This window comes from Sceloporus occidentalis, unplaced genomic scaffold (genome assembly GCF_023333645.1).
Source record: "Sceloporus occidentalis isolate IW3139 unplaced genomic scaffold, rSceOcc1.0.p SCAF_92, whole genome shotgun sequence".
Lineage (NCBI taxonomy): Eukaryota > Metazoa > Chordata > Lepidosauria > Squamata > Phrynosomatidae > Sceloporus > Sceloporus occidentalis.
In genome coordinates this window covers 2,466,103-2,485,850 of record NW_028317072.1, presented here as the reverse complement: position 1 = coordinate 2,485,850, position 19,748 = coordinate 2,466,103, and the positions used below count along the sequence as shown (strand labels likewise).

General features: G+C 43.8%; 1 protein-coding gene across 4 annotated transcripts in view; it reads left to right on the top strand.

Moving 5' to 3' along the window:
* Nucleotides 1-19,748, top strand: part of LOC149284478 (serine/threonine-protein kinase 10-like) — a 102,734-nt gene that overhangs the window by 78,591 nt on the left and 4,395 nt on the right. For all 4 annotated transcript variants that reach the window (XM_089496704.1, XM_089496705.1, XM_089496707.1 and 1 more), the window contains 7 exons: nt 2,267-2,390; nt 5,003-5,182; nt 6,610-6,702; nt 7,304-7,433; nt 15,774-15,898; nt 18,621-18,809; nt 19,430-19,555. In XM_089496704.1, the coding sequence (XP_089352830.1) occupies nt 2,267-2,390; nt 5,003-5,182; nt 6,610-6,702; nt 7,304-7,433; nt 15,774-15,898; nt 18,621-18,809; nt 19,430-19,555 (967 nt within the window). The remainder of the gene's footprint in view (nt 1-2,266; nt 2,391-5,002; nt 5,183-6,609; nt 6,703-7,303; nt 7,434-15,773; nt 15,899-18,620; nt 18,810-19,429; nt 19,556-19,748) is intronic.

The window sequence follows — 19,748 nt, the reverse complement described above, 5'->3', positions numbered from 1 at the left end:
CCCGGTAGAGATGAAAACTGATTGGCTGATTTGGATCAACTTAGTCGCCTGCATTTTTTGGATGCTCCTTCATGGTGTTGCTAAAGAGACTGTCATGATGAGGGTATACAGTTCATAATTTACCTCTCCCTCACTTCACCAAATTTTTATAACTTGATTTAAAATCACCACCACTCACAGAAGCAAGGCTACCACTACTTACACACGCATCTATATAGTTTCTACAAGGTGACTAGTCCTCTGAGCCTGCTGGGCTTCAATCAGTGATGTATGCTTGGATGCAACTGTCTGAGTTTGTGTTAAACTACAGTTTGTGTTATTCAAGGCCAGAGGTGGAAAAGCAGGCTAGAAAGGATAGGGAAATGGCTTCTTCCTAGTATCTTTTCTTACAGGAATAAGTGGTGTGAAATATAACTGTGAGTCTGTAAATCAGCCATTCTCTAAAGCAAACATCTCAAACTTAGAACATAAGGAGGCAGTGTTACCAATGAACCTGGGGTCCCCAGAGGGCACCCACAAATTGAATTCAATAGGAAAATTAATTTAGTTCAATAGGGAGCAGCAAGAAGGCCAGGGCACAATCCTGTTTTTATCAGTTCTGAAAAACTAGAACTCCAGAGTACTAAGTACAACTCACAAGGACTAAGATGTGTATCCCCCAGATTCAGGCCATAGCCAAGGCATGTAGATTTTTTCTCTAGAATATTGCTAAAATCCAACCATTTCTCTAGGCCTCCACTGCCAAGATTCTGGTCCCTGCTGTAGTAGTCTTATGACTGGATTTTTGTATCCTCCTTGTGGCTGGGCTTCCTCTTTCTCATCTCCATCCTTTAATTTATGTCCAGCATTCAGCTGTACGCATCATCATGTCTGCTCACCACTCTGACCATATTACTCCTTTATTGTCATCCCTCTATTGGCTCCCCTTCCCTTTCTGTATTCATTACAAATTGCTGTTGCTGACTTTCAAAGCCCTGCATGGTCTAGTCCCTCCTTATTTATCAGAGTTTCTTTCACTTTACCTTCCCATTCGCACCCTCCGTTCTGGGAACCAAGGATTCCTGTCCCAGCTAAAGATTCTCACTTCTCTGACCCGGATCTACTCCTTTTCACTGGTTGCCCCTCATGCCTGGAACCTCCTTCCCTACCGAGCATAGTTCATCACCTCTTTAACCAGCTTTAAAACTGAGTTAAAGACAATACTGTTCAGGGCAGCGTTCCCAGACATTACATGATTGTTATCCAATGTTTATTTTAACTTCTTGTTTGCTATATATTTATTGTTTGAATGTTAATATAATTATTTTATAATAGAATTTGTGCCATTGGCAGGTTTATTTTATTGTATTTTATTTTATTTTTAATTGGTTGTATAGTGCTTGATACATTCGCGGTGCTAGCTAAATAAATAAATAAATAAATGGCAAAGGATAGCAAATTAAAGATTGCAATGGGCAGTCCTTACCACTTCCAGAAGCCAGGCTCCAGTCTAGGAGAAAGCTGGATGTTGAATGTGACTCATTCTGCTTTTTTGCATAGCACAGACAGTAGTACTAATGGGCCTGGTTTGAATCTGACAGAATTTCAGTCTTATTCTAAACTAGACCAAAGTGCAAGTCCCTAATATGGGGTATTTATGGGCAAAAAAGATCTTGAGGCAGTTTGAGTTGATTTTCCAGAAATCCTAGAAATGATGGAATTTCCATTTGGTTGATGGCTTTAACCTCAGAGTTACAAAAGGAATATTTTGGGTGGATGACGGTGACATTGATTTAATCAAGTGGTGGTAAGGTCATTACAACCCCAGGGAGTTTAGGACAGGATGGAGTGTGAGCACATACCATGGGGGCTAGCAGAAAGATTGGCTTAATGCTTTGTTTGACAGACCTCTTTGTCATTGACCTTCAAGAGGAAATGCACATGGCAGGAAGCTGAGAAGCAGCAATATTCACAGCCATTAAGTTACAGGGGTCCTTTACACATGCCCTACATCTATGTAACCACTCATTAAAGGTCTTCATGACCTTTCCAGGTAATGCATTTTGGCCTCTCTGTAACTGCTATAGTAATAAAATATACCCCAGAAATGCAGGATGTCGTAACACCAGCTATGTTGGGGTGTCCTGATTGAGTTTGTATTAATATTTACTATATTCTTTTTGCCCCTCTTCTGGTCTTTGGGTGGCACTTTGCCGGGCCGGGCCTAGCAATGCAGGGAAGATCAGGACACAGTTCCTGAACTGTTCCTATGCTTTCACCCTCATAGGCGCCAGGAGCTGCGGGAACTGCGTCTGCTTCAGAAGGAGGAGCACCGGAACCAAACCCAGCTGACAAGCAAGCACCACTTGCAGCTAGAACAAATGCTGAAACGCTTTGAACAGGAAATGAATGTATGTATAAGGGAAAAGGAATTATTTTCCTTCTCTTTTATTCATGTCTCAGCAAAAGAAAGGGAGCTGGAGGCAATCAGGAGAAGAAAGACTGCATAATATTCACTGAATACTGAAACCTTTTCTTTCCTGAAGGAATATGGTAGGGAAGACTGCTCTCTTCTGTGTGAAGGGATCTGAGTGTTGTAAAAAGCTATGAGGCAAGTAAAAAGGCAATTTGAAATGGTCCTGCCCCTTGGGTAGGGCAGCATCTTTGCGGTGGCACTATTCTCAAAGCAGAAAACCTCATTTCTTAAATGAGTGTACATTTGAAGCATTGTGCCTTTACCAAGAAAGCCTGGCCATCATGGGTAATAGATAAATCTACCATAGCAATGAAATGACCCCTTTTGAGGAAACAAAGAGAAATTCTGTGGAAATGGGAAAACCTTGATATCCCATGGAAAGCTTCTTTGGCTTTTGTATATACATCCCTCCCCCTCACACAAACTTCTTTTTAAAGGAAAATGAATTTTTCTCCAGCCATTTTCTTCCTGCTCAAAAATAAATATGTAGTTGTTAACCTTCTAGAGCAGCAGTTCCCAACCTTTGTTGGGCCGTGACCCCCCTTGCGGCTGGAATTCTCGCTGGGTGGCCCCCCTGATTGGTTGGGAAGCCAGGAAGGGGCGGGACTTCTGGCCGCCTACAAGCCCCAGCGACCTTTGCGGCAGGAATTCTGCCTCTTCCCAGCCTCCCCAACCAATCAGGGAGGCCACCGGTCGGAAGAAGGGGTGGGATTTCTGGCTGCAAAGGCTGCTGGAAGCTCCGCCACTTCCTCCTCTTCTTCACCCCTCCTCCTCCGCCTTCTCCAGCACCGGCCAGGCTTCCTCTGGCCTGCCACTGCCACCACCACCATTGTGCGGGGCTTCCGCCAGAACAGCAGTGGCGGCAGCAGCGGCAGACCTGCATGGTGGCGGCGGTGGTGGCGAGGGTGGCGGCCGTGTGGAGGAGGGGGAGGAGGTGGTGGCAGCAGTAGCCCTGCGTGATGGCGGTGGTGGCCACAAGGAGGAGGAGGAAGCAGCCCCAGTCCCATGCGACGGCAGCAGCAATGGCTGCAGCAGCAACGTGGAGGAGGAGGCCTGGCCATTTGGAGGAGGGGGGGCGAGTCCAAACCTGGCGACTCCTGAAAAAGGGTCAATCAACCCCCAGGTTGGGAACCCCTGTTCTAGAGTCTTTGAACAGAATGTGTTGATGCGACATTCCCTTTGAATCACTTAAATGTTGTTAAATGTTGATCCATGGCAACAGAGTCATCACTCAGATACCTCTAGAGATCATAGCACATGTTTGCCTTGCCCAGTTACACGCATACGTGAAAAGCTTCCCTCATAATGGAGCATGCTTTGCTCCAGTTAAGGGAACCCCAAAGAATAGCCAGTTTTCCTTGAAGTGGAGCTCAAGGTGCCACCTGCTCTAGTTCAGTATGCCACCTACACAGTGGCTTTCCATTCTCCTTGCTAATCCATATAGTACTTAACTCACAGAATGTTTGAAAAACATTTCCATTTTTAGTTCTTCTGTATGTAATTATCTCTTAGCAAGAAGGCCATCCAAAGGTGTGAATGGTTCTGGAGGAAGTGCAAATAGTAATACAGTATAAGCACTATAGCACAAAAAGGAAAAAGATGCTGTTTAATCAGACTGAATGTTGCAGTTACTTCATGAAAATAATTCAATACAAAGCACACTGTTCCCTTATTGTAGAAATATGCAACCCATTTGGCCAGTTTAAAGTCTTTCCATTTTTACTTTAATGCTTAGAAAGTACTAGAATGTGTCCAGAGGAGAATGACCAAAATGGTAAAAGGTCTTGAAATCATGCTGTATGCGGATTGGCTTATGGAGTCTGGAGAGTTTAGCCTGCAGAAGAGCGGGTTAAGAGATGACCTGAGAGCCATGTTTAAATATTTGAAAGGATATCATATTGAAGATGGAACAAGCTTGTTTTCTGTTGTTGAAGACTAGGACATGGAACAATAGATTCAAATTACAGGAAAAGAGATTCCATCTAAATGTTAGGAAGAACCTCCTGACAGTAAAAGCTGTTTGACAGTGAAACATGCCGCCTTGGAGGGTAGTGAATTCTTCTCTGGAGAATTTTAAACAGAAGCTGGATGACCATCTGTTAGGAGTGCTTTGATCGTATATTCTTGCATGACAAGGAATTAGATTGGGTGGCCCATGGGTCTCTTGCAACTCTCGTTCTGCTGCTTCCAGAAAGGCAAGATATACTTCCCTAGGCAGTGAGTTCCAAAGGGAAGAAGTCTCATCTGAGTGAACTCTCTCATAACCCTCTCCTCAAGTGTAACCTCCTATATTATGGAAGTCCTAAGCAAGGACTCATATTGGAATGAGAACTCCTAAATTAACAGCAGTTATACTAAGAAATATGTTCTCAGTTTTGAGAATTATGTTTCAGATTAAGATTGGGATACATCCAAAGATCTGTTTATTTTGGGCCTACTTTTTTGTTAACTTTGTCCCTGCTATCAAACCATTTCTAAAGTATAAATTCATTTATGATTCTTGACTGAATGCCTTAAATCTGGATGTACTTTTTCCCTTTTTTGTAGACCAAAAAAAAATTCTATGACACAGAATTAGAAAATCTAGAACGTCAGCAGAAGCAGCAGATTGAGAAGATGGAGCAAGATCATTCACTGCGCCGGCGGGAAGAAACAAAACGTATCCGTGCTGAGCAAGAACGAGATCTTGTCAGATTTCAAGAGCAGCTGAAGCAGAAGAAGAAGGAGGTAAAGACAGATAGTGGGGCAAATTTTTGCACTGTGAAATTCTGTTATTATCTTAGGGCAGTGGTGGGATTCATATGGCCCTCCAGATATTGCTGAACCATAACTCCCAGCATTCCCCACCATTTGCTGTGCTGGCTAAAACTTCTGGGATTACAGTTCAACAACATCTGGATGGCAATATGATTCTCATCCATAATTTTGAGTGCTGGCCTGTATGAAATTCATTGGCTCTTTTCACTGAATTGTTCACCCTTAAGTCACAGACACACAGCTTAAGGGAGGTGAGGTCAGGACAGAGAGCTAGAAGGTAAAGTGACTGAAGAATAGAAACAGAACATAGGGAACAGTGACAAGAGAAGAAGGCCTGTGGTGGTGGTAGTGGTGGAGGAGGGGGAGGAGGAAACAGACATAAGGGAGAAAAAATCAATATGAAAACACAAAGCAGACAGGGAGAATGTAAAAATGAGGCAGAGAAATCAAGAGATTGAAAGATTAGGGAAAAGTCCAATATGAAGTGCAGTAGAGAATATACAGCGCGCCCGTGCCATACGCGGGCGCGCCATACCCGGACTTGAGCGTATGCGCTCAAGCCGCGGCGCGCGCGCGGGGCAGAAGGGGCGGCGCGTCCCATTCAATTGAATGGGTGTGCGTGCCTGTTGCGCCCTGCGCGCACCTGCGCCGCTGTGCCGCCGCGCACGAGCCCCATTGTTTCCAATGGGGCTCGAGCATAGGCGGAATTCGCCTTACGCGGAGGGATCCGGAACGGATCCCCCGCGTAAGGCGAGGACGCACTGTGGTATAGAGAATGAGATACAGACCAGGAATTTTCTGGCTTTAATCTTGCCTTGGTTGTGAGTTCTCTATTGTTAAGCTACTCTAATTATCTCCAGTAGGTAATATGGAGGACGATAATACTGATTCACTCAAAGAACTAATTAAGCATTACAGCTTCATAATGTATATTGAACACTTGGAAACTGTACAGATATTAAGAGGGCAACTGCAATCGGATTCAGTAATATCTTCAGACTTAACATTCATCAGTATCTTAGAGTTGAAAAACACAGCACCATAGCTGCTGACACCACTGAGCACCACTCAGCCCAGAAAGTCATGCTGAGGCACTTGTGGCCTCCATAAGTGAATGGAGCAATTTTTGTATTCATTAGTGGTGGAAGGTGGAGAGCTGCTCTCAGAAAAACCAGTTGAAAGTGTGTAGAAGACCCATTCATGGGCAGACACATATACACATACTCACAGACCTTCAATATTGCATCCTTGGGCAATATCCTAGATCTCAGAATACCTCTTCCAGACAACCAGTTGATGAAACTGGCATGAAGCATCTCTTGCACAGTTGTTTCAAGAAATCTGCACAGCCTAAAATATCCAAAGAGTAAGATCTTTTATCTATTTCACTTTTTAAGCTTAAGAGTGACATTGAGAAGCTCCCACGACAACAGCGCAAAGGGACTATGAAAGTAAAGATGGAAGGTTTTGCACAAAAGAAGCAAGGCATGGTAAGTTCTAGAAATAATGAGCTTAAATCCAGTTGTTGATAGTAGACCTACTGAACTAATAGAACTTACGTAAGTGTTGACTATCCATGTCCCCATTGATTCAGTCAGTTGGCTCTAGGTAGGTTTAATTATTGGTTTTAGGCCAACAAGTCCATGGCGTTGGAAAGACCCAGGTGACAGTTTATATTTCATGCTTCCTAGTTGTCTCTGAAGAAAATGCTGTCTGTACACGTAAGTGTACTATGGAAATTGCTGTGGATTTTCACACATTCACATCAACACATAATTATCTTCACTTTCTTGTGCAAATTCACATCTGTTTGCCCTCCCTCTGCCAAAAATGCATAGTCATGGAATCTATGTGAAGCGGACGGACAGACACACATTTGATAATGTGCATCCTTGTAGATACTCTGGTAAAAACTATGATTCCTTTTTCTGCAGAGTTTGAGGGATCCCCCTGCAACAAAAAGCCAGGATTTTTCTGAATCACGTGTGGAGGGATTGCATTCTATTTGAATAGAATGAGGAAAATTTTAATTGTGTAGATAAGTCCTGTGGCATACCAGTAAGAGTGTTCAGTTGTTACTATTTCTCCTAGGAGCAAGAATTTACAGCCAAACAGGCTGAGGATATGGAGCAGGCCATAAAGAATATTACCACCCAAAATCGGAAGGAGATCTGTGACAAGGAGCGGGAGTGCCTCAACAAAAAACAGCAACTTATGAGGGGTGAGAGGGTTTGGTTTGGTTTGGTTTGGTTCAATGGGCTAGAGAGAAGTGGACAGAGAAACCAAATGTGGACAGAGTCAGCTTTCACTGGAAAATAGCATTTCCCTTCAAGAGAATGCTGGCATAGCTACAATGGAATAGGGTACAAAGTGTCTAAGAGTAATGAAAAGCATGCCATGTCCTGTCCAAGTGTTCAGTAGTTCTAATCTTAAACAAACACAATGTTTAATTTTGACACTGATTTTAGGGAGTATAGCCAAGTAGTTTCAAGTTACAATTTTCCAGCAGCTTGCAGCTACATAACACATTTGGAACCAAATGTGCTTGGTTGCAATTTGAGTAAGGAATGCCTGGTGTTCCAGGTCTTGCTGAAAACCAAACTCCAGGATCCCAGACCATTGGCTGTATTGGTTAGGTCTGATGGGAGATAGAGTCTAACAATAGCTAGAAAGCTACAGGTTCTGCTACAACTATAAAGATTCTGTTTTCTTCTGCCTTTCACATATTTGTTGCCGTGTGCCTTCAAGTCATTTCTGACATACAGTAACCCCAAGACAAATATATCCCAGGGTTTTCTTTGTACGATTTGTTCAGAGGGGGTATGCCTTTGCCTTCTTCTGAGGCTGAAAGACTGTGACTAGCCCAAGGTAACCCAGTGGGTTTCCATGGCCAAGCAGAGATTTCAACCCTGGTCTCCAAAGTCATAGTCCAACACTCAAACCACTACACCATGGTGGCTTTCTTTTTTCACATATTTCCTGCACCTACTGCACCTTTTTATTTTTGCCTCCTGCACTCTTGCCAAAGTAAATCCACCTCCACATTCTTTCATCTATCAGGTAGAAGCCAGAAGTAGAGTGAGTAAAGACAGGTTACTTAACTGTAACTGTATTTCTTTGAGTGGTCATCTGCAAATACATATAAATGGGTTATATCTGTGCCTGTGCAGAATTCTCAGAAACTTCTGGAATCAGTGGGTAGACTTTAGTTTGCAACTTTTTGGCGATAACTCCAGCCACCCCTATAAAGCCCCTGGCATTCCTGCTCTTTCCTCAGTTAAAGTACGCTGCATAGCAGCAACAGAATTTAGCAATTAACAGGACATGACTGAAGAAAGGATGGGCAGGATTTGTGTGTATTCGCAGATGACCACTCAAAGAAATACAGTTACAGGTAAGCAATCTGCCCTCCTCCTTCGTGATCTCTGCAAATCACACAAATGGGTTAGACTGACAAGCTTTGGTCAGTGGAGGAGGGAGTGTCATGACATAAGTTGTCATGTTCAAACAAGTTGTATTTATTTAACAATAAATTCTTGAACTTAAAGTGCAACTGTCAAATTCATTTGTCTTATCTCAAAGCATATATAATATGCAACGCACTTGTAAATTTCATATAATAACAAACAATGCAATTGTCAGTGCAAACTTCCTTAGTTTCAACAACATACAGAACATGTAACACAGTAAATACATTTCAATGCAAACCTGCCAGTAACACTACCCTCTCCAAAGCTGCATCTTGTCTGGCTCTGGTGTCCAGCCTGTAATGTCTGATGAAAGTCAGTAACTGGGACAGCAGCTTTACAGACATCCTCCAAAGGCACCCCAGTCAGAAAAGCAGAAGATGTCGCTACCGCCCTAGTTGAATGGGCCCAAACCCGAGCAGGGAGAATTCTACCTCAGATTTCATAACACAAATGGATGGTGCCAGCCACCCATTTCAAAAACCTCTGAGCAGTCACAGGTAATCCCTTCCTGACCTCCGAATAGCACACAAAGAGTCTCTTGGAGCACTTCAAACCCAAAGTCCTGTCCAGGTAAAAAGCCAGCGCCCTCTGAATGTCCAAGGTATGGAGCTGGCGCTCAGCATTGGTGGTTGGGTTCAGGGCCAAAGTCGGCAACACAATGTCCTGGTTTACATAGAAAGCTGACATCACCTTCGGGAGGAAGATAATGTTGGTACAGAGGACCACTTTGCCCTTGTGAAACAAGGCAAGGCTGGTCCATCTGCAAGGCACAAAGTTGACTTGCATGGTGAGCAGAGGTGATGGCCAAAAGGAAAGCTGTTTTCCAGGTCAGCAATTTCAAGTCCGTAGTGACCATGGGTTCAAAGGACTTTGCTGACAAGAAGGAAAGCATGAGGTCCAAGCTCCATGCCAGTGTCAGTATCAATGATGGAGGGTGAAGGTTATTGAACCCCCTGAGGAATCTCTTTACCAAAGAAGAGGAAAGGTCTGCCTTCGAACTGGCAGTGTAAGCATATAGAAGACAGGTAACATTTAATGGATGTGAAACACAGTCCTGAGTCCGCAAGAGTCATTAAGTACTCCAAGACTATCATGATTGAAGCTCAGGATGGAGAGAGGTCCCTGGTGGAGAGAAAGTCCAAGAACAACTTCTACTTGAACTGGTAGGACCTCATGTGTCAAAGGCTTTTGCGCAGCCAGGATGACCGTCCGTACCGAGTCAGGCAGTGTCTCTAGGGACGGATTCCCCACAGTACCAGGTGAAGTGTCTTGATGTCTGAGTACAGGATGCGACCTTCATGTAAGGATAGGAGGTCGGGACGGAACTCGACTCAGTGGTATTCCCTTCAGGATAGATGCAGAAGGGGGGGCGAACTACAGTTGTCTCGGCGTGATGAGGATGGCCTTGAACCAGTCCGATGTCATCTTTGCCACAACCTTCGTGACGAGTGGAAATGGGGAGAAGGCGTAAATAATCCCTTCTGACCACTCGAAGTGGAAGGCATCTCCTAGAGAACTTGGTGTTATTGTTCAAGAACAGAACTTTATACAGTGAGTGTTTTGACGAGACGCAAAGTGGTCGATGGTTGGCTTGCCCCAAATATAAAAGAGGTAGGTGGCCATTTCAGGATGGAGGCGCCATTCACGGCACGGGTTGGAAGACCTGCTGAGGCAGTCTGCCAGTTCATTCTCCTCCCCAGGGAGGTGGATAGACTGTGAAGGAGGTTCCTGTTGTGGATGCACTAGTCCCAGATTCGAAGCATAATCTTGAGCAAAGTCTGGGACTTCGTTCCTCCCTGTTTGTTCAGGTAGTACATGACGGTGGTGTTGCCCATTAGGAGGAGCACTACTTTGTTGGAAAGGAATGATTGGAATGCCTGGAGAGATTTCTCTACTGCCAGCACCTTGAGGCTATTGTTCTGGAGTTGACCCGCCGAAACAGGCCATTTGTCCTTGATGGTGAAGTTCAAAGTGTGAGCACCCCATCCCTCGAGGGATGCATCTGTGGTTAGCGTCATTTGTGGTTGCGGAGGCAAGAAGGCCATTTTGACGCAGATGTTGTTGGGTCGAGCCACCAGTGCAATGATCTGGCCACGGTTCTTGGAACTGTGAATCACTTGGATGGAGGGTCGCACATGGGATCAAAGACAAAGAGGTACCAGGACTGGAACGATCTGAGATGAAGCCTTTCCCATGGAGTAACATAGGTTGTTGAAGTCATGTGGCCGAGGGCAATTTGAACAGTATGTGCCTCGAAGCATCTGTGCAAGAAGAGGCACTTGTGGAAGACCTGGAGGATTGCTTGAAACCTGCCTTGAGGTAGCTAGGCCATAGTCATCTCAAAGTTGAGGATTGTCCCCATGAACCTGACCTGTTCGGATGGGGTCAGGTTGGACATTTCCACATTGATCATGAGACTGAAAGACTCCAAGAGAGACTAAGCGAACTGCATGCCCTGAACGAACCTCTTTCAGGATGGAGTGGTGAATAGCCAATCGTCCAAGTATGGGAAGACTGCGATCCCGCATTGGTGGAGGTAGGCCACAATTGGAGCTGTGCACTTTGTGAAAACCCTAGTGGAGGGCCTGAACAGTACTACCCTATACTGGAAGACCTCAGACCTGATGATGAAGATGAGGAACCTCCTGTGATCTTGTTGGATCCCGATGTGGAAGTAGGCATCCTTGAGATCGAGGGTCATGAACCAGTGGTCTTTCTACAGAAGTGACAAAGTAGAGGCAAGGGTTACTGTGCAAAAAACAGCAATAAACAATAAAGGTGTTCAGCTGTCATGAGTCCAGAATGGGCCTTAGCCCAGAATCTCTTTTATGGACAATAAAATAATGGGAGAAGAAACAGTAGTGCGCCTGAGAGAGATCTACAGGCTCGATAGCACCCTTCTGTAAAAGAATGTGCACTTTGTCGAGTAGGGTGTCTGAGGGTATGGTGGAAAGGAAAGCTCCGGTGGTTGGGAACTCTTCAAACTCGAGGGCATAACCCCTGCAGACAATGTCTAGAATCCAAGAGTCACAAGTGATTAAGGCCCAGGTGTTAATGTAGGGCCTCAGTCTATCCCCAAAGGGAGCAGAGACAAAGTGTGCCATCACATCCCACAGCCTCCTCTTGCCTTGTTGGGCATCCTTCTTCTTACAGCCCTGGCCATATCATAGCTGTGATGGTTGATGACGGCCAGAAGAGGAGGAGGAGGATTGGGATTGTCAGTGCTGCCTCAGCTGGTCCTGCTGATACTAGTGTTCCAAGGCACAATCAGTGGAATAGTGAGCAGAGATGATTTATTGGCCACCTATGGCGTGATCCTCATCACGGAGAGCCATGGCCAACTGTTTCTTATCGTCTGGCATCTTATTTAGGAGTGGCTCCATGCACGCCATGATGTGCTGAACGTAAGCTCCCAATCGGGCTGTATAGTTGGCCACCTTGAGGTCGAGGACTGCCAAGGCGTAAGACTTCTTTGTCAACCCGGCAATCTTCTTGCTCTCCTTGTCAGAGGGAGAGGAAGGAGATTTGAAAGTGAAGGAGACTTGTGAGCCTTCAACAATGGCCGAGTTTGGCTTGGGGTGCTTGCAGAGCCAGCTCAGTCCCAAAGAGGCAATTCTATCCAGGCTCTCAATCTTCCTCGAGATGGAGGTGATTGTGGCTGGTGCAGACCAGGAGTGCTTCACGATCCTCTCCAGCGATGGAAGATAGCTGATAGAAAGAAATGTTGTTACCATAGCTTGGATCCTGCACCCGATCAGGTCCAATGCATCATCATCGATATGGGAGACCTCCAACACCAGCGCGTTCACCATCCAGATGGTACAGTCAGTGAATGACCTAATGTCATTGGTGGGAAAAGCAGGGTCCAGTTCCATGACGTGTTCTGGAGATGGAGACCTCTGGGAGCACAACTCCCTACAAGATTGACCCAAACCAGGTGAGTCCTCCAGAGGAACAGCAATAAACAATAACGGTGTTTACAATAAAGGGCCTGTCATATAGTGACTCACAATGAGATGGTACCAGTGGCAGTTCCGGAGTGGAGGCCTCAGTCACTATCTTTGAAGGAGCAGATGGAAGCTTCCTTCAAAAGAGCATCAGGATCCACCGGCAAAAGATACCTCTCAGAGTCGTGGTCAAACACGAGATCCAGGTACTGCGGGAGAAGGTTGTCATGGTAGGAGGACTCCATGTCAATGTTGGCAGCCTCGTCGGCCTTGGTTCCGAGGTGGGCCAAATCACGTCGCGGTGGAAAACGACAAGTCTGTGGGCTAACATCCACCACTCAACCAGACAACAATGTGGAAGGATGCATTCCTCAAACCTCTCCCTTAGAATCAGAATTGGAGTTAAGATGGACGACCCTAGAGGTATCAACCGGGATTAGAATCTCAGTGATGGGAGCAGTCGAAGTCTCTGGGTCAGAACCCATGCAGCAGATCGGGCCCGGGTCAAAACCGATCTCGGAGTGGGCAAGGCAGAACAGGCCCATTTCAGAGCCAAGCAATTGGAGAACTTGTTCTTTTTAGAATGAGAGGACTTTTCCACAATATGCTTCTGCTTAGAAATCTTGGCATCATGGTCTTTTACTGGCCGGGAAGTTTGGGAGTCCTTAGAGGACTTCTCCTTGGTCTTCTCACCCACCTTCGACCTTGTTCTCTCCTTACCAGAGGATGAAGAGTGAGCCACTGGAGAGCCCTCCAGGGCAGGGACAAAGGCGAGTCTCAGGGCCTGCTCCCAAAGAGCCACCTTTAGCTTTAAGTCCTGGTTCTTTAGGGCCTGGGAGGTCATTGACTTGCACAAAGGACAAGTCTTAGGATTGTGGGCTTCCCCCAGGCACAACACACAGGACTCGTGGTAGTCAGAAGTGGGGATTTTCGCCTCAAAGTTGCAAACTCAGAGAATGGTCATACGGTCCTATGATCGGTCTAACAGCAAACAGTATCCAAGCGAAAATCCAAATGAATGGTCAGGAACAAGCTATTATGGTCAAGAAAGCCATTAGTCAAAGTTGTATAAGAAGAAACGATTCATTAGTGAAGCTCCCTCGAGCTGCTAGCGCGGCAGAAGAAAGGAACTGAGGAAAGCCAGGGGTTTTATAGGGGTGGGCAGAGCTACCGCCAAAAAGTTGCAAACTAAAGTGCCCAGTGATTCCAGAAGTTTCCGAAAGTGATTAAATAATTTATAAAGTTAAAACATTAAATGTTAAAAACATTCAAATTCATTAAAAGACCACATGGAAACCTTAGGAACAGCACCACACAGCATTAAAAAAAACATCAGTTTTTTAAAGCTTGGCATCAAAAAAATGTTTTGACTTCATGACAGAAGGAGAGAAAGGATGGGGCCATCCTGGCCTCATTGGGAAGGGAGTTCCAATGTCTGGGAGCAGCCATTGAGAAGGCCCTCTCCCTTGCTAGGAAGGTGGTGGGACAGAGAGAAGGGCCTCTCTAGATGATCATAGAGCTCTAAGGGACTCACAAAGGGAGAAGGAGTCCTCCAAATAACCTGGACCCAATCTGTATAGGACTTTATAGGTCAAAATCAGCATTTTGAATTGTACCCTAAAATGACCTGACAACCAGTGGTGCTTTCATAACAAGGGACTTATTATGTCCTCCCTGTAGCCAGACCCAGTTAACAATGTGGCTGGAGCTTGAGCTCTTTGGGCCAACTGAAGTTTCAGAGCGCTTTCTGAATTCAACCCCACACAGCACATTACATTAATCCAAACGGGCTGTAGCCAAGGCATGTGCCACCATAGGCAGATCCAACTTCTCCAGGAATGGTTGCAGTTGGCACACAAGTTTTAACTGTGCAAATGCACTACTGGTCACTGCTGAAATCTGGATTGTCAGAGTTTAATCGAGGAGTGCTTCCAAATTGCAAACCAGCATTTGGGGAGGGTGTGTAACCCCTTCTAACACAGTGAATCTTATTAATCTGTCTATCAGCTGACCTGGAGCACCTCTGTCTTGCCTGATTAAGTTTAATTGTAAATTTTTATTGTTTGACGTATTATTTATACTGTTGGAATCCGCTTTGATGCCTTTGTGAAAAAGCGGAATACAAATTATTATTATTATTATTATTATTAAGTTTTTTTAAGCCACATCCAATCAATTTCAGCTACTATGCACTGGGTTAGTACAGGAACAACTTCCTTAGAATGGGGGTGGGGAGGGGAGAGAGCAATAGAGCTGGGTATCATCAGCATACTGGTTACACCTGACCCCAAAACTTTGGTCAACCTTTTCCCATAGTTCCTTGTAGGTGTTTAATAGCATAGTGGACAAGAGAGATCCCCCGGGGATCCCAAAGACCAGTGGCCAAGGAAATGAGCAGGAATTCCCCAGCACCCTCTGAGAGTGAGTCACTTTAGAAGAGAACCTCCAAGCCCCATCCCAGAGATATCATTGTTGATGGTAGAAAAAAATGCTGAGAAGTCCAATGGAATCAACAGGGACACAAGTCCCCCTGTCCAGTTCCCTGCATAGATAATCCATCAAGGTGATTAAAGCTGTGTCTGTACTATAGCTAGGCCTGAAACCAGACTGAAATGGATCTAGATAATCTGCTTCTTCCAGGAACCTCTGGAGTTGAGAAGCCACCACATGCTTTACTCACAGTGCCTTGCCCAGAAATAGAGGTTACATTCTGAAATGTGGTCTTATTTTAGATGTTTTATTACAGTGCTAATTGTCAACTTTTTTCATAGTGTTAACTAGTTATCCTAAAGTAATCTAGTATAGTGTAGGATCCAGGGAGTTTTTTCACAAGAGGTCTTAGCACAGCCTCATTCAGGCATGTTGAGACCCTGCCTTGTTGTAGAGGTATTAATCACTCCCCTTCACCCACTCAGCCAGTCCTCCTCTGGCCTGTTTAGTACACAAGTGGTGGGTTTAACCTCTCCAACGGCCCTGTCCATATCCTCAGGATATAAAAAGAAGATAATTTAATTGGAAACTGAACCTTTGGACAGATTTTATTTAATCTATGTGTTTGTTTCTTGAATATTGAGATTGACTCTCTTTTTTTGTTAGAAATATTCGCTTCTCACCTTCAGTTTCTTTCTGCCTTGCCTTTCTCAGACCGGGAAGCCACCATCTGGGAGCTAGAAGAGCACCACCTGCAGGAGAAACACCAGCTTCTTAAACAGCAGCTAAAAGATCAGTATTTTCTCCAGAGACATGAACTGCTGCGAAAACACGAGAAGGTAGCAGACCTCAAGTTCTTTTCTTTTGCTTTGTTTTTACTTTAATTCTTCCCATGAAGGAGTAGTGTGTAGAGTGGCTGTAAAGGAAATGATCTCAGCACACATCTGCCTGCTTATGCCTTGTGTGAACATAGGTTAATTCGGTGTAGTGCTTGTACGGGTTAGATGTGAAGCTGTAATGGAAGGCCAAGTGGAGGAGTAGTTCAGTTCTGTAGTACTGAAGTTTTGAGTATTTGATTAGGTAGAACATGTCAAGGCAGCAATATTACTGACAGTTATGGGAGAACAGATTAATGCTCTATGCTGAAGCAAGGAGTCAAGTCAACAGATATCAATAAGGCAGGGGTAGGCAACCTGCGGCCCGGCGAGGCTTTGGGACCAGCCCCAGCCCGGTCCTGCCGCCGATTGCCACCGGGGCCTTTGGGGGGCAATTGTCTATAGAAGCCTCAGAAACATGCATTTATATTAACATTTTTTTAAAAATCAGCAAATTTTTTCACCTGTCCTCCATTTTTTTTAAAAAGTGTCTTCCATTTGAAAATTTTGTCCTACGTTTGTCCTGGTTTATTTATATATTTAATTTTTTAAAAAAATTATTTAATTATTTATTTTTTGGGTTTGGCCCCCCCAGTTGTCTGAGGGACAGCAACCCGGCCCCCGGCTCAAAAAGATTGCCTACCCCTGCAATAAGGTATATGGAGATATTGGTGTACCTGTTTTGCCAACCCACTATCAGCTCTGAAGTTCTTCTCTACAGAGTTAATGTGAGGGCAGAAAGAGTAGAACCAGAAGTTAGTTTTAGGAAGGGAACTATAGTGGACCCTTGCTGTATGCTGGGGGTTGGTTCCAAGATCCCCCGTGTATAACAAAATCCATGGATGCTCAAGTCCCATTAAACATAATGAAATAGCAAAATGGTGTCTCTTATAAAAAATGGAAAATCAAGGTTTGATATTTGAAATTTATTCTTTTTTGGAACATTTTTAAACCATGTGTGCTTGTATCCATGTATAAAAAAATCTGTGTATAGGAAGGGCCGACTGTATTCTGTTCTTTTTTTAATGACGTAACACAAAACAACATTTGCTAACGTCCCAAGAGCCAGGAAAAAATCCCAGTATTTTAAACAAATGATTAGAAGCAAAATAATATTTGCTAAAAGACAAAAGAGTGGATTTCTACCAGATATGCCATAAGGTTAAGGAAAGTTTGAATGATGGCTGACTTTTAAAGCAAACTTTTGTAATATCCAAGACACAGATCTGAAGTCTCGTTCAGATCTGTGTCTTGGTTATTACAAAAAGTTTGTCAATATACTCTAGTACTTTAGCCCCCTTCTCTACACTAGTGATTTGAAGAAACCTCACTAAATAACTGAATGAGACAGCTTGTCTCAACATGTCAAGACACCTGTTAAGAGCTCATTAACCCTTCTGAGGCTTGTTGCCTCCAGCACAATAACAAGATAAGAAAAGGTTTTCCCCCTCTTCTCTTTCTGAAAGTTTTGGCAATTTGTGTAAAATGTCACTGTCAGAACTAGCATATTTTCCCTTTATGAAACCAAGCACACATACTGAGAATGAGCAGAAAAAGACTGGATGGTTGATCAAGAAGATGCAAATACTTTATCTGATGCTTCTAGTCTTTAAATGTCCATGCAACAAACTAGCAGCTGCCATGGTTTATCTAAGCAGTTTGCACAATTTGTACAAGAATCATTTGTGTAAATGCAAAATCTCAAGGCTGACAGAAAATACCTTACCTTCATACAAGAAAAAAAAATTGTGCAGTTTTTCATCTATGCTTGTGAGGCTGAGGCAGTTGTGGACTTGCATGCCTACTCTGTCTTGTGAGAATAATATATCTTAAATTAATAATAGGAACAGTTATGTATTTCAAGGCAATGAGACATTGATCACCTTCCAGAAAACAACCAAGGTGCTGCTGTTGCAGGAAATCTGTCTTGAGTATAAGACTCTTTGTTCAGTGACTCACACCTCTTGGAAGGTAATAGTGAGCATGTTTGCTAAAGGAGGGTCTCTGAAGCAAAAAGAACTTTGACCTGAAATTTCACAGAAGGATGTAACAGTGTGAGGCCCAAGCATTCTGCTGCTATCATAGTGCCTTTATAGAGATCATTTGCCTTTTGTTGCATTTTATATCATAACTACTGTTTCCTTTAGAAATGACTTAAGTGTTGTGACCTGCATAGTGGAGACAATAAAATATACACTTTTAGTGTAGTTGCATGATTTTTGTGGAAAGTAAGCTATAATATTTTTAGGTTGCTTACAATGTGCAAAACTCCCAAGATATTTGTGTGGCATACATAATGGTCACTGACACTGGTGAAGAAATTCACTATGTTGTTGGGTCTACTACTCTGTCAGTAAGTACTTTAAACATCAGATGACCTACATGTGGAGCTGCCACTATACAATAATGTTATTTGGCAGCTTTCCATGGTGTCCAATATACCTGAACTGGCTCTTAATACTCATTCTTTCTGTGAGTATAATACTTTTCCTGGAGTAAGCTGTGAGGAACCCTTATAAGAACTAGTTGAGTTGTCTTTGTTTCCTTCAGGCAAGCCTACACTAGCTTCCTCTATCTCTTCTGTTGTTCCAAATCTCTCCCCACCACCAAGTCTTTTGGACAAATAGAGTCATATATGAGCACTAACTTGTCTCACCCCCATCCTGGGTGATTGTTGTGATACCAGGAGCGTGAACAAATGCAACGATATAACCAGCGAATGATAGAGCAGCTGAAAATTCGGCAGCAGCAAGAGAAAGCCCGTCTCCCCAAAATACAGAGGAGTGAAGGGAAGACACGCATGGCCATGTTTAAGAAGAGTCTCCATATTAACTCCAGTGGAAGTGCATCAGAACAGAGAGAAAAGATAAAACAGGTGAATCATTCTGGGATTGGAGAGCTAGCACCCTTGTGAAAAGGATTTGATTGTACAGCTTTCATTGCATTGACTAGGGTTCCTGTGAGGAATAATGCAAGGTAAGTTTATAAATTCCACTTGGAGAGTCCTATACTCAACTGCTGGCACAGACAGAGAATGTTGTAAACATTTATCTGGCTTCATCTCATAACACTGACATTTATGCTCCAGTGTTAAATAAAATGTGAGTTAATATCACCAGGAGATTTTACTGGGAAACACAAGCAAACTACTTGCAATGCCTTTTATGATTTTAAAATGGTCAGAAGGCACCTGTAATACAGCTAATACAAAGTATCATGAAATCAAATTATATTGAAAGGTCAATAATGTTCATTCAGAAAGATATCAAATATGTATTTGAAGGCCCTGCTGCTAGTGCAAAGACTGACTGGGGGCAATTTCTACTGAGAAAAAAATTATTTCTGAAATTACACTGGTGGATCTGGAGAGGAAAATCTCTGCAGTATTCTAGACACTTGTATATAAACATTGTATGAAGCCATTTTTTAAAATTAAAAAAACCAAAACAAAACTTGAGAACATAGTCTCACTTCAGATGCTCCCTTCTATTGCAGTTTGCACAGCAGGAGGAAAAGAGACAGAAAGCTGAAAGGCTGCAACAGCAGCAGAAACATGAGATGCAGATGAAGGATATGACTGCCCAGTGTGAGAGCAACATGAATGAACTCCAGCAGTTGCAGGTAACTTAATACTATCAATCAGCTTTTTAGATGCATGTGTTCCTTTGAGATCAGAGTGTAACATACCTTTAGACTTGCCTATGCAGACGTTTTTCATCCATTCAGAAAAATTGGACCATATGTCTGACAGTAAAGTCTAGAGCAGAACTGGAGAATAATTGAGGTGGGGGGATTGTCAGTATGCTGATACATG